This window comes from Oratosquilla oratoria, chromosome 19 (genome assembly GCF_046742065.1).
Source record: "Oratosquilla oratoria isolate Oo_2021 chromosome 19, ASM4674206v1, whole genome shotgun sequence".
NCBI lineage: Eukaryota > Metazoa > Arthropoda > Malacostraca > Stomatopoda > Squillidae > Oratosquilla > Oratosquilla oratoria.
In genome coordinates this window covers 15050403-15066431 of record NC_134795.1, presented here as the reverse complement: position 1 = coordinate 15066431, position 16029 = coordinate 15050403, and the positions used below count along the sequence as shown (strand labels likewise).

General features: G+C 39.6%; 1 protein-coding gene across 1 annotated transcript in view; it reads right to left on the bottom strand.

Annotated features, from left to right (window-relative positions):
- Positions 1 to 16029, bottom strand: part of LOC143035552 (rhodopsin, G0-coupled-like) — a 51535-nt gene that overhangs the window by 22519 nt on the left and 12987 nt on the right. The window contains exons 2-3 of the mRNA XM_076202418.1: positions 12926 to 13152; positions 6379 to 6445 (exon numbers count right to left, since the gene is read on the bottom strand). Of these exons, the coding sequence (XP_076058533.1) occupies positions 6379 to 6445; positions 12926 to 13152 (294 nt within the window). The remainder of the gene's footprint in view (positions 1 to 6378; positions 6446 to 12925; positions 13153 to 16029) is intronic.

Below are 16029 nucleotides of genomic sequence, written 5' to 3'. Positions count from 1 at the left end.
AATATGAAAAAGATGTTATAGAAAAGTGTAAAGATCAACCAAAACTATTCTACAGATTTGTAAACAATAAATTGAAAAACAAACAAGACTTGGAGAAATTAAGACAAGGAGGAGTTGAATACACTGAGGAAATGGAAATGGCAGAAATTATGAACAAACATTTTAAATCAGTGTTTACAAGGGAAAATATACAACCTGAAGAGATTGAGTGGAAAGAAAAAGTCCCCCCCTATGGAAGAAATAGAAGTAACAAAGAATGAAATATTGACACACTTGGGTAATTTTGATGTCAGAAAATCGCATGGGCCAGATGAAATAGCAAACTGGATTCTGAAAGAATGCAGGAATGAACTGGCAGACAAAATACATAGCATAATAAGCAGTTCCTATATAAAGGAGGAAATAAAGAAGAACCTACCAACTATAGACCAGTCTCTCTAACAAGTACAATAGCAAAAATTTGTGAAAGAATGATCAAAAGTAGATGGGTAAAATACTTGGAAAAAAACAACGTACTAAATCCAAGGCAATTTGGATTCAGACAAGGACGATCATGCGTCACCAATTTAATATGTTTCTATTCAAGGCTAATAGATATAATACAAGAAAGAGATGGATGGGCTGATTGTGCATTTCTAGACCTAAAAAAAGCTTTTGACAAAGTACCACATAAGAAGTTGCTTAAGAAATTAGAATATGAAGGAGGAATACAAGGTAAATTGCTAAATTGGATGGAAGACTTTTTGCAAGAAAGAAAAATGAGAGTAGTGATAAGAGATCAGCACTCAAAATGGAATGAAGTAATAAGCGGTGTCCCGCAGGGAACAGTTCTGGCCCCAATAATGTTTGCTATATATATTAATGATATGGATGAAGGAATTGAAAGCTATATGAGCTTCTTTGCAGATGATGCAAAATTACTGAAAAGAGTGAAAACTGAAGAAGATTGTGAATCACTACAGAGAGATCTAAATAAAGTACAAGAATGGAGTAGGAAGTGGGAGATGGAGTTCAATACAAAAAAGTGTAGTATAATGGAATTTGGAAAAAGCAAAAACAGAATAACAGGATCATATAAATTGGGAGAAGAAGGAATAAAAAAAGTTGAAAATGAGAAGGACCTGGGAGTCATTGTTATGAATAATATAAATAAGATTTTTGGAGAAACTTATAATTTAATATGAACAATCAAAGTGGCATTTACATACCTGGATGAAGAAATGGTGAGGAAAATCCTAATCACCCTGATAAGACCAAGATTGGAATATGCAGCAACGATATGGTCACCAAGTACAAAAAAATGTATAAAAAAACTTGAAAGAATACAAAGAGCAATCACAAAACTGGCACCAACACTCTCAAAACTATCATATGAAGAGAGACTACAAAAACTTAAATTACAGACACTAGAGGAAAGAAGAGAGAGAGGAGATTTGATAGCTATTTACAGAATCATGAAAGGCATAGAAATTACTGATAGAGAGAATCTGATAAAATGGGATGACAGAAATACAAGAGGACACGGAAAGAAAATAAAAAAAGACAGCTATAGAAGAGATTTGAAAAAGAACAGCTTTCCTCACAGAGTAATAGACAGTTGGAACAAGTTAGATGAGAAAGTGGTGTGTGCAAAAACAATACATGAATTTAAAAATAGTTGAGATAAAATGAGATATGAAGACGGGATCCCACGAGCATAGCTCCCCTTCCCGTAAAATACAACTAGGTAAATACAACTAGGTAAACACACACACACACACACACACACACACACACACACACACACACACACACACACACACACACACACACACACACACACACACACACACACACACACACACACACACACACACACACACACACACACACACACACTACGGAGGTCCGGGTTCGACCCTCGCCCGGGGCTGAAATAATATCAGTATCGCAGCGCTGAGGGGTGTTACTCCAACTCTCGTGGGCGGGGAGTTGGGTGTGTGTGTGTGTGTGCAAGGTCATAGCATTACCCATAGATCGGACCTACGAGCTCTGAGCTCTCTTCCAGGAGGGAAATAGCTGTCGATCACGAGTCCAACACGTGATCCAAAGACCAAGTGAATACACACACACACACACACTCGCGGAGGACACTAAGACATTGGAGGGGAAACATGGAGAATGTGAATTAACCTGAAGTTATGCAAAATGCAAATCGATGATGAAAGTATGGAATATGATCCAATAACACAATATTTTACATTTGTCTTAGAAATGACATTTCTATCTTATTGTAATAAAATAATCGAAAGTGTCAAAGAAGAAATGAGAGAATTTTAGAAAACGGGTCGCAACTGTGTCATACATAGAGACTATTTAGAAGGATGGCGATACAAGTAGGTGAAGTACCTGTCTTAGATGCCTCTACAAGTAGAGCGAAGGGGAAATCACGTTATTCTTATTCGGAAAGAAGGGAAATGGAGAGTTGAGGGGAAATGGAGAGGAGAGTGGGTACTCTGCCATGACTCAACTCTGCATTAGAAAGCAAATCTTCTGTTCGCCTTTCTTTCTTTTCCTCCCTCCTTTCCCTTTTTTTCTTCTTTTTTTTTCTTCATTTCTAAAGTTCTTTTACTCATTCTTTTTATTTCCTTTGTTTTCTGTCTCTCCATAATTTTCTCTCTCTCTTTTTTCTCCGTGAAAACGAGAAAGCGGTTTGGATTAAGAAAGGAGGATGAAAAAATCTATCTTATACTTTATAACATCCAGACATAACACTTCTGGTAGTCGTCGCCTTACAACCTAGCCCACATGAAATTCATTTAGCCCGTAAAGTTTAAGTGTCTAAAACCTTTCCAAGGTCGATCAAATACCCTTCAAATCTACGGAGTTCTAATGGCTTAGAATAGATAGAATATCCGACACCGAGTCGAACAGACTGGGCAGAAATGACACCAGTTGCGAGGGACACACCTAATTCTGATGAAGCCATTACATTTGGGTTCAGGACGGAGAGGGGGGGGGGTATCGCCGAATTTATGAAGCGGCCTTGCTGTGGATGTGCTGTGTCTTGCGACACTGCCTCTGACCCAGGGCAGTGGACAGGATGCAGGGATGACCCGTCATCCAGGAGGTGCCAAGATAAGAGGGAGGGAGGAGGGTGGAGGGGAGTGGAATGTGTGGGAGGTGGAATGGGTGGGAGTGGTTTCTATGCCTTTTTCTTTTTGGCTACCCCCCGTGTAGGGGGAAAAAGCCTTTGGTCTATGTATGTATCATCCTTGGGGGTAGTTTTGTATCGAAGTAGAGTCATAAAGGTACATACATACATACATATACCAAAGGCTTTATCCCCCTTACAAGGGAGGTAGCCAAAAAGAAAAAGGCACAAAAAACATTCCCACCCATCCCATCCCTAATACACTCCACTCCCCTCCACCCTCCCTCATATCTTGGCACCTCCTGGATGACGGGTCATCCCTGCATCTTGTCCACTGCCCTGGGTTAGAGGCAGTGTCGCAAGACACAGCACATCCACAGCAATGCCGCTTCATTAAATTGGCGACCCCCCTCTCCGTCCCCCCATGCAGAAAAGGAGAAGACGGGGAGAAATCCCTTCTGGCTGCGTCAAATTTTTCTCACACATACTACCTCACCAACCATCCCCCAACCCATTCTACCTCATGCATCACAACATCATCCATATACAACCATTCTCCATTCATCCCTGTCTTCTGTCCTCTCCCGTCCTTCCTCAACAGAAATTCCCCTCTTCCCAAAGCCCCCTTCATCCCATCCATCCATCTCATCCTAGTTCGCTTCCTCGTGTTCACTCCCTCCACATCTGCCTTCCATACCTCTTTTACTAGTCTTTCTAAACTCATTCTTTCCATATGTCCGAAGCAAGCTTTCACAGATTGGTTACAAAATAGGACGAGGGAGTCATATGAGAGGTACAAAGAAAAGAAAAGAGAAGTAAAGCACAAGGTAAAGGAGGCAAAGAGGAGAGCAGATGTGAAATGGGGTAAGAGTATGACAGAACATTTTGAAAGTAATAAAAAGATGTTTTGGAAAGAAATTAAGAGAGGAAGAGGAGGCGAATCAAGTAGAGAAGAAAAGGTAAATGGTGTATATGGAGAGATGATAATGGAAGAGAAGGCAGTAAGAGGAAGATGGGCACAGTATTTTAGGGAGTTGTTAAATGTGAAGGAGGATTGGGAGGGAAAGATAGTTGCAGTGGGAATTGCTAGGAAAATGAGAGTGATGAGTGAGGATGAAGTGAAGGCAGTTGTTAAGATGATGAGAGCTGGTAAGGCATCTAGTCTGGATGGATGCCATGCAGAATGTCTAAAAAAAAAGGAGGTACATTGATGGTGGACTGGCTGGTGAGGTTATGTAATGTTTGCTGGAGAGAGGGTAGAGTGCCGGAGGACTGGAGGAGTGCCTGTATAGTTCCACTTTACAAGGGAAAAGGGGACAAGTATGAGTGTAGTAGTTTCAGAGGAATTAGCTTATCAAATGTAGTTGGGAAGGCTTATGGGGGGATCTTGATTGAAAGGATTAGGAGAGGAACAGAGGGAGTGATTACCGAGGAGTAGTGAGGATTTAGGACAGGTAGAGGTTGCGTAGATCAGATTTTTGTGGTAAGACAGATATGTGAGAAAGTTATAGGAAAAGATAAGGATGTATTTTTGGCTTTTATGGATCTGGAAAAGGCTTATGACAGGGTAGACAGGAAGGCACTTTCTTGATTGGAGACTTGTCTCCACCCATAAAATTGCTGAGCAACTTGCTTCGTAAGTATGTCACTAAAGTTCCAAGAATGTCAATTACATTAAATAAAGTCAATATCCCAAACAGGTACAAGGGAGCGAGAATAATTTCATTTGGCGTTCCCAGGGGCAACGAAACAGGGTTCGTCCACAACTGACAACTGTAACAGAGGACATTATCATACAATTTTCTGGGGAGTAAAGCTGTTCTATTTTTCAGCATATTTAGTTTAGGGCTCTCTCAGGTACATAAACTGATCTGTATTTAGATAGAACTGCATCAGAAAAATACATCACCAAGCCTAAAGAATGAACGAGAAATGATTAAAAACTTTTGTCTAAGGGTCAGATGAAAACGTTTGGCTTAGGTTAAAACAAAACTTGCAAAGCATTCCACTATACGGAAGGTGTAATGTGAGGTTCACCGAATATGATAAACAGTAGAACAAGAGCAACATTATTCCAGATATTGTGTAGAGTAAGTAGTTGCGTGGTGAAAAATTCAGCATGACGGTGATACATGCAGCATAGTTAAGTTACATAAAAATACCTTACCTGGTCCATGCACAATGAAATAATATTAAACTCTAAAAGACGGTGGTATTAATATAATCTTTTCCTCTGATTATCATCGAATTGTAATCTATTTTGTATATCTTATGCAAGTTTACCATAGACGACTGTATAACCTGAAAGGTGAAAGCCATCCACAGAGCTGAAAGAATCAAGCACAGTGCAGGAGCAAAACAAACAAAAGAATAATTTTAGGGGAAGGTCATAGTAGCAGAGACAATAGAAAAACTATTTTGAGGAAAATAGTATCATGGCATGGGAATAAAGTAAAATTGAAACAGTATATATATATATATATATATATATCTATATATATATATATATAAATATATATATATATATATATAAATGTATATATATATGTGTATATATATACATATATATATATTTATATATATATACATATGTATATATATATATATATATATATATATATAAATGTATATGTATATATATGACACACAGGAAACCCACAGTCGGAGAAAATAAACTTCGAATAAAGAAGAATCCTATATTTCGGCTATCAACTGTAGCCCTCTTCAGGAAAGTACATAAGACAGAAGACAAAGGGGACTTATAAGCTACAGAAAAGAGAAGGAATGTGGACAGATAACCTTCTCTTTTCTGTAGCTTATAAGTCCCCTTTGTCCTCTGTCATATGTACTTTCCTGAAGAGGGCTACAGTTGATAGCCGAAATATGATTCTTCTTTATTCGAAGTTTATTTTCTCCAACTGTGGGTTTCCTGTGTGTCATTTACAAATGTGCTACTACATTTCTGTTTAGCAATATATATATATATATATATATATATATATATATATACATATATATACATATATATACAGTATATATACATATATATATGTATATATATATATGTATACCTATATATATATAAATATATATATATAGATATATATATATATATTTACATATATATATATATGTATATATATATACATATATATATGTAAATATATATATATATATATATATATATATATATATATATATATTATATATATATATATATATATATATATTGGGTTTCAACTAACTCATCTCTGGGCGACAGACGGAGATGTACCGGAAAATTGCCAAGGCAAATAAAGTGTTCATCTGAACCTGTTTGGCATCCGCACAGACATGTTGGAAACAGAGAGAGAAAATATTAGAAAAATCCATCTGCCTCAGGGACAGCGATGTTGTTGTGGAGTGCATGCATGCTAATGGCATTGTATGATTGTCATTCATTGCACTTGTGAGGAGATTGGGAAATACATGCTTTTCCCCTTTATATATGATTACTATGAAATCTATATATTTTAAGTGATTAGAATTATGTTATTTTTGTTAAAAGTTTGTACCTAAGAACCAAGGAGAACACGCACGTGTCTGTGAGTTTTCCTGCCAACCCGAAGTGGCGTCAGTTTTCGAATACGCCTTCAAAGCTTACGCACGTTTTGTTGTAGTGCTTATTGAAGTGATTAATGCAATATTTTACATTGTTAGTATACTCTCATTAGTCACCCTCGTACAATGTACGGTATACATGCATATTTTAACATACATTATATATATATATGGAAAAAAGTAAAAAACATTCAGAAACAGGTAATTTAATCCCAACGTTGTGAACCCTGTCCAGAGATCGCCTTCAGGCGTTACAATGGGAGGTAGTTAATCCTCCTTTATATACATAAAAGGCAATACATGTAGTACACTCGGCGAGGTCACTGTGTCCTCTGTTTTCATTCTCCCGTCACAATTATCCAAGTGACCAAATGTCTGTGATTTTGTCCTGGCGTGGGTGTGGATGAAAAGTCCTTTCCCGCCCCCGGGCATAATCTTTCCGAGGTTCTCGCCTGCCTTTGAGTGTCTGTTCCGCGCATCCTTTCCCTTGCCCCTCTGAAAGTGGGGTTAGATGTGGCGTATCTGTTTATGCTGTCTTCGTCGTTAGCCCACGCTCCCAAAAACAGCCTGCTACACTTGTTGTTGTTTTTGTACAAAACATCCGCGCCCTGCCAATCAAACTCATGCTGATATTCGTCACAATGTCTGAATATCGCCGAACTCTGGTCCCTTCTGCTCACTGCTCTGCGGTGTTCTGAGATTACGGCAAAACTGCTTCGGAAAAATGGGGTCAATGTGGCACATAAACCAAGCAATACCTTGCACGGCGCTCTCACGAAGGTCAAAGATCGAGAGTGCAAGAAGGGCCGAACAGGGGCAGTCTACGAGGTGAAGTGCATGGACTGCAACACGTGCTACTTTAGAGAGACGGGGAAAAGCTGGCCACGAGATCAGGAGCGGGAGGGGGACATTTCATCCACACCCACGCCAGGATAAAATCACAGCTTTTTTCGAACACACACACACACACACACACACACACACACACACACACACACACACACACACGCACACGCACACGCACACGCACACGCACACGCACACACACACACACACACACACACACACACACACACACACACACACACACACACACACACACACACACACACACACACACACACACACACACACACACACACACACACACACACACACACACACACACACACACACACGAGAGGAGGCGATACGCGTACATTGTAAGAACAGAAGAAATTGGTGCCATTTCCTACAGCTGGACCATTGATAGGCCTCATACTTAAAAAAAATTGGTGATCAAGTGAAGCTTGCACCTCGTCATTTTTCCAGGAATACTTCGTCCCCTGTGCCCCCTCTCAAGGAACAGGTCACCACTGTATAAAGTCCAGTGGGTCTCAAACTGGGGGTCATGGCCCCCAAAGGAGACATGACAAAAATTTAGGGGCAGCCATGGACTGCTAGTGTCCGCTAGTCTTTTATGGTCTAGTATTGTAAATTAAGTATATCACAAAAAAAAAAAAAAAAAAAAAAAAAAAAAATCAAACCTAAGATAACTATGATTTTTATTTTTTTATTTATTTTTATTTAGGAGAGTGAGATTTGCAAGAAAAATGAAGAGGGGCCACGCGAATGTCTAGAGTTTACGAAGGGGGGAAATGGAGTGAAAAAGGTTGAGAACCATAGCATATGTCTACATTTTTCACCAACTGCGTCACTCACCTCCTTTGAAAACGGATTATTTGAACAACTTGTGTATGGGCGGACGCACCAAAGATAAATCTCCCTATTATATTCATTCAGCTTGACCTTGTGAAGAGAGTCACTTGGAACGTAGTCCTTCGTTTTTTATATTTCAAACTGTTTCTTTAACTCACAAAACACCAACATTGTGGGACATACGTTACCTTCAATCGGATTCGATTGTTAGTGTGATTAACTATTTCCACTAAGGTCTTTTCCCAACTATTCTTTTCATCAAAGAGATCCACAGCGGTAACAGCCTCTTTGTATGCCCCATGTTCAACATCGTTAACAGTTATCAAACTCTTAAGGAATGTAAGCCCTCGTTTGTAAGAGAGGAGACTCTTCATAAAAAAGAACTGCTCGGTATTTTTTCGAGTATATTTTTTTTTGTATTCGACCCAAAAAGATGTAGTTGTTCCTTTTTCATTTAATTTTGTTTTCTTATTTTTAGTCATGTTTACGTACTCCGTGTACAAAAGACCTCCGGAGAGTTCGTTCTTCTTGCAAAGTAAAAAAAAAAAAAAAAAAAAAAAAAAAAAAAAAAAAGTGTATCACGATTCATCCTCATATCTATTTTTTTCTCTTCACTTCTTCCCTCGAAGTAAATTTCCTACTCGTTTTCAAGGCGTAACTCGAGGCTAGACAAAGGAAGATAATTTCTGTGAATGGGGAATCTAAGCAGTCTCCAGGCGTTAACATAACGGACCACTATAATTTCTGATTTCGTTCAGTGGACTTTGCTACATTCTTTCTCTAAATACGTTGTAACATAAACATACATACATACATACATACATACATACATATACCAAGGCTTTTTCCCCCTTACAAGCGGGGTAGCCAAAAAGAAAAAGGCATAAAATCATTCCCACCCATTCCATCCCTGAATACACTCCACACCCCTCCACCCTCCCTCTTATCTTAGCACCTCCTGAATGACGGGTCATCCCTGCACCTTGTCCACTGCCACTGTAACATAAACACTGCACTTCATAAAATCAAGGCACTCAACGCTGATATGGGAATTATACTTGAGACAAAGGTAAAGGTTATATGGCACAATGAGAGAGGGAACTGCCGACAAGTTGGCCACGAAACGTGCTACGTGTGGACAACATCTTTATTGGAGCAGCATTTCGCACAACTTATTAATTGTAAACTCTATATTCGATTTTAGGAACCGTTCAATTGGCCCCCACCTACACTTCCATTCTTGGAAAGCGAGCACATGTGATTGCTATATAGGATATCTGATCAACAGGGGCTGTGCACCATTTGATTTAACCAAAAGTTTCCTCTCGGATTATGTGTCTTTACAGAAAATACCTCATCAACTAAGGTAGAACATGGATTTTTTGCAGCCGAGGTATAATATGAATGTGAGGAAAGTCTCTTTTCTGCCATTCAATACTTCCAGCTTTGGCTGTTTAGTAAGGTCTTCTGTTAATCTATCCAACTTGAGAAATACTGACAGTGGGTTGAAAAGGTTTCCTCCAAAATCAACAGGATTATTCGATTCATAATTGTTAAAGCTCATGTCAAAATTTATGAAGTGGTCGGGACTACCCTAACCTTCAATATAGGCTAACGCATCGTAATGCTTTTGCTCCATGTATAGAGGTTCACTGAGTTAGAAATTACTTCTTTATGATCGCAGATTTGTGGTGTATCAGGAGTTTTAATGTTGTAGTCTCCATCCTGACAAAGTTGTCTACAACGAATTGCTGAGAGAGGAGAGTGCTTAGTGTTACATATTTGAAATTACCCCCTTCTTCATGCAAGGGTTACTGTAGTAAATAGGGCGTACTATTATGATTATCTCAATGACAGTATTTCATGTAGTGTTCACACACATTCTCTCCCTCACTTCATTTCTATTTCTATTCAATCCCGTAACCACCGCCATACTTCCTAAGCAATTTATGCAAAACAGCATAAGGTCCTCCTCTTACACACATGCATACATACATATACCAAAGGCTTTTTCCCCCTTGCACAGGGGAGTAGCCAAAAAGAAAAAGGCATAGAAATCACTCCCACCCATTCCATTTCCTATATATTCCACTCCCCTCCACCCTCCTCCCTCCCTCTTACTCTTGGCACCTCCTGGATGACGGGTCATCCCTGCATCCTGTCCACTGCCTTTCTTAAATTCCAATGTTCTGTCCCATACAGTACCTTTGACAAATGTCCCCTTCGTATAATCTTCTCTTTGCATTTATCCTAGATACATTCTTCTTATGATACATTCACCTCCATCTCCAAGCACTCTCTTGGTTCCTTCACTTTATAATTAAACATATCCCCAGTCCTCTATCCCCTGTTACACGAGACCCTAAACTCTTGGAATTCTTTACTTCCTCCAGCCTCTCTCCTTTAGATCACATCTATAACTCATTAACACCTGCTCCCCTTCTACATCTTATTAATCTATTTTTGTCCACATTTACATTCAGTTTTCCCTTCTCAGGTAACCTTCCAAACTCCTGCTTCAACTTGCCTTGCCGTAATTTAAGAGGAAACACCAATTCCATATTCCAAAATGGTAATCCATAAGAATAAATTAATTTTGTTTGCCTTTGTATGTAGTTATGTGATAAGTGATGTCTGTTAAAATGGAAGTTATACAAACAACAGCTGAAAGAACATAAACACGATAAAGATTGTGATAATTCACAGCTAATTTGATACTATATCGACGGATCACCCTTAGCACCTGATTTGTGCATGACCCTAGACTGACCATCCAAACAAAATAAAAACATAGAACGATATTAGTAATAAAAATCACAGCCATTAAAGGTAAATAGATATTGTGGAACAAATCGTTTGTAGCAGGGATGTAATTCAAATAATCAAACCCGGCATTCGTGAGCCTCGATCGAAGGTCCCACTGCACGTGAGTCACGCTCGCTACTATCTTGTAAAACTGAACGTATCGAACATCACGCTCAGAGGGACCTGCGATCGAGGATCGCGACGGCCAGGTTTTATTATATACTTATACATCTAGAAGCGCTTTCTTTGTTGCATTTGTTTTACATCAGTCATCAGCGTCTCTGAACTAATACAGAAAAAATGCACTTAATAGATTCGACTCAATTTTACTTTTTTTTTTACACACATTTGTTTTGATTTAATTATATTATTAGTCTATATATTTCCAGAATACAGAATGTAACAGTGAGCAATTTACCCTGTTATATCATTAACCAAGTCACTTTATTTTTTTTATTACAACTTAATGAACTAATGAACTCTACTCGTAATGTTAACGTAATCAATTTTATATAATTGTTTATATAATCATAATAATAATCACCATTATTGTATTCTTGTCAAATATCACCTAATTATCGTCATGGCTACATTATCATTAACCTATCTCTCTTATATTATCATTAACCTATCTCTCTATCTGTATCTCTCTACCTATCTCTCTATCTGTGTCCCAAGGTCCTTTTCTCCCTTATCGGGGAGGCAGACAAGTCAGAGGTCAAGTACCCACTCCCACCCCTCGCACTCCCATCCACACCCCCTTCCTCCCATCCGTCTTAGCTCCTCGTGGATGACGGGTCATCTCTTCATCCCGCCCACTGCCCCGTGTCAGGAGCAATGCACTTCATTACTGATAACAAAATAATTTATGTCACTGCTCTCATTGTCATTTTCTTTGCTACGTTGAACTTCTTATGACTAAGTTATTTTCTATATTATTGTCTTTATCATTATAATCACCATTACTATAATTAGAGAATCATGTAATTGTATCAACAAAATTGTTGTCATGTGCATTGTGCTGATCCTGCAGAATATAAAATTCGTTAAAGGAAGATGGTACTAAAAATAGTCATTGGCTCACACCGTATTGACTTCAACAGGGAAAACCCATAATGATGATTCAGTTCATAAGGAAGACTATCAATTGATGTAATAACAAATTGACTCAATATGTGGCATATAGTATAATAGGAACGTCACATTAGCATGAGGCAATGGGGATGGCAGACACCATGTGAAAAGGGACCTTTATTAAATGTACAAAGGTTGAAAAGACCTTAATTGGAACTCCGTGGGATGCACTGTGCTAGTGTCTTTTACTCATCCATTCCGAGATGTATAAATAGCTTAGAGGTTGTATTCTACGTCTATGCACTAAAAAAAAAGAAAGAAAAAAATCAGCAAGTAAAACGTTGTACATTTAATGAAGTTTCCATGGTCACTTGGTGTCTACTCTGATTATTCGGTCGGCAATGACTTAAATAAAAAATGGAGATTGATAGTTGGTTTATGACCCCTGCTGAACCCACACCACAATGTCTGCGTCTATGTACTTGAAAATCAGCACGCAAAACGTTGTACATTTAATGAAGTTTCCAAGGTCATATGGTGTCTACTCTGATCATTCGGTCGGTAATGACTTAAATCACAATGGAGATTCATTGAACCCACACCACAATGTCTTGCCTCGTTGAGAGTGAAGCAGAGGAAGCCATACAGCTGACACATGACATCTCCGAAGATCCATTTACCAACGTAGGCTGATATAGTGGTGTACGGATAACCCGTGATTGAAATGCAGAGGTCGCAACAGGCCATATTAAGGAGAAGAACTGTATGTCCGTCACCTGACCTCCGGAAGCGACGGCGAAGAACGGCAACGAAGAAGGAGTTGCTGACGGTTGAGATGGTTCCTGAAAAATAAGAGAAAAAAATTCAGAATTTAGGTAACCGTTGTACAAGAAGCATCGCATAAAGCAAGCACAAGAAGATAGATCTGGGTGATTGTTTACTCGGGTAAGGTGACTGAAATTGATTTTCGTTAAATCTATCATGTACACTACGATATTACCAAGCAAGCAGACACACAGATGCAACACTTAACAACATTTGGAAACCATAACACCAATTATGAGGGCTGTCATTTGCATACGGAATGAAAAGCTAGAACTCTAAGACAACTCTAAGCTGCTTCTAGTTCCTTTCACCTCAACGTCCTACTTTGATGATAAGATTCTCATTTTGACTTTAATCATTCCGTGATATCATATCGTTCTTCTCGATCCTTTCCAGACATCCAGGTCTAAAGTCTCCCTTCCAGTCTCGTGTCTACTTGGCCATAATCTTGAAATGACCTAGATTCATCTGTTCCTCTTGTTTAGTGTGTTTGTGCATCAAATATCACAATTACTTGAACGCTGGTGGAGTATTCAGAAGAATGCTGATCTTGGATTTGCATACTTGTGGGTTCGAATCCCGCACTCTTCTCCGATTTCAACCAATGACTGTTACCTGCCCCAGCAGTCAAAGCGTACAGGACAGAGGTGATGACTTCAGCTGCAGCTGAGCGTCTACTGGTGTAAGCTCATCACCTTCTATTGCAATTGGTCTTTCCGAATATGTATGTAATATAAGATTTCTATTTTTCTTACTTCTCTCTCCTTAAACCTATATTCGCCACATCTGCCTCCACCTCAATGATTCCTATTTCTTATCTCTCTCTCTCTCTCTCTCACACACACACACACACACACACACACACACACACACACACACACACACACACACACACACTTATGATTGAATTGTTTTACATGAGAAGTATTAAGAAAATATTTCCTAGATCTGTTTTGTACCTTGTCAATCAGATATTTCGGATATTTTCAATTTTCTCTAATGTCATGAATCAATTTTATTTCCTTATCCAATATCTCAGGGAAACAGGTTATAAAAGCTCTCAAAAACATTGATGAAAAAACGGACAACTTGGTGTTTTGATGGTGATAAAAGTAAAAATGAATGTAAGAAAGGATATTGGTTGGTTTTCTGTAAGGATTACAAAGTATTGCAGAGGCGGAACATGCCGACAGGAGACCTTTGGGTCCATAACTAGGTCGGATGCGTGATCTATAACTGGATTTGTCAAACAAGTGCTCGAAACGACGCCCAACCGCGCGAACGGGGCACCCGGCTGTCAAACATATTTGTCAAACTTGTTCGACAACGAGACATCCCGCCCACACGGCCAAACCCAACCCCAAACCCCTGTCTGACAAACCGGGTTTGACATACCGTTTGACCATGTAAATGGTCCTTTCATTAGAAGAAAGGGCCACACAGTGTGAATATATATATATTGAGAAAAACAATTTCCTAAAGAAATATGCTCTATATCATTATATTATTTGTATATACAAAAAGCCTATTCTAGTTTATCAAACTAGTTTAATTCATAAATTTATTGTCTAAGGCAGTGGTTCTCAATCCCAGGGTCGCGACCCAAACTAGGGTCGCGAGGGTGTTTTTGAGGGTCGCCAGAGGGTCTTTAACTTTTTTTCATTAAAGTTTCAAATGTATTTAAATTCATTGTGCTAGTAAATATAAACTGAACTATAAAAACGAAAGTTTATAAACATTATGCAAGTACGTAGAAATATAACATGAAATGGTTGAATTTATTATTACAATTAGGGTCGCGACTCCAGGCTAAGAGTGGATTTAGGGTCGCAGCTAAAAAAGGTTGGGGAACACTGAGACAATGAGGAGTCTGTGCCTAATGGAACTTTGCTACGGACGAAGCCGCCAGTATTGGGCTTCATTTTCCGTACATCCGGGGCAAGTGGCAAGTATCAATGGTCGTCGCTCGGCCTCGACGCGGGAGCTTTGTTGTCACGGGGCGGGGACGAAGTCGCATCCACCACAGCGAACTGATGACCAGGGAAACAAATAAGAAAGATTCTGTTTCCAGTGACGCCAGGCGATTTTATTCAGCTGAGGGATGACCCTGTGGGCTGAACGCTTCTAAAGCGTGAAGGCAAGTAAGAGCAAGAGGGCTGATATTTGGAACGTCGAGGATCAAAGTCTTCCGTTTTGAGTTCGGGTACTGATTCGCCAAAGAGGTCGAGAACCTTCAGAACTCGAAGTCAGAACGCCCAAAAGGAAGAAGAAGAAGTGTTTATCAGGACAGGAGGCTGTCGTTACAACGGCGCACACACGTATTCACCACGAAGGTCTGCAAATACAAGTTCGGTGAAAGAAGGGCGAGATCGATGACGTCTTCTTCAGGATGTGTCTCCCGAGAAGAAACTGAAGACGATGATGATGGGCCATGTACGTCTTTGGGCAGTTTGGCGTAATTTTCAACTGACGTGTTCCTCAGGGTTTGTCTCCAGAGAGGAAATAGAAAACTTCTTATACTGGGCAATATACATCTTTAGGCACTTGGGCGTAGCCTAGTCGTTGATTGACGACGATTGTGATGGCTTAACATCAACCTCGAACTGCTAGAGAGGCCTTGAGGTCGTCGATGACGTTCCTGAGATGCGTTGCTAGCAGAATTTCCTCCTCTAGCCTTTCTCGGAGAATTTCATTCTCGAGCATAAGCTGGTCGCAGGATCTACAACCGGAGTCCTGGCCTGCTGGGTCTTCCTCGAAGTTCTGGAGAGCGTCACTCCAGACTTCGGGTTCTTCTTCGGCGGCAGGTGCAGATCCTTCCTCGATCTCTGCAGACCTGCTGAGTCCTCTGTCCTTCGCGAGGAAACGCCCGACGAAAGTGTGGATGAAGAAGTCGA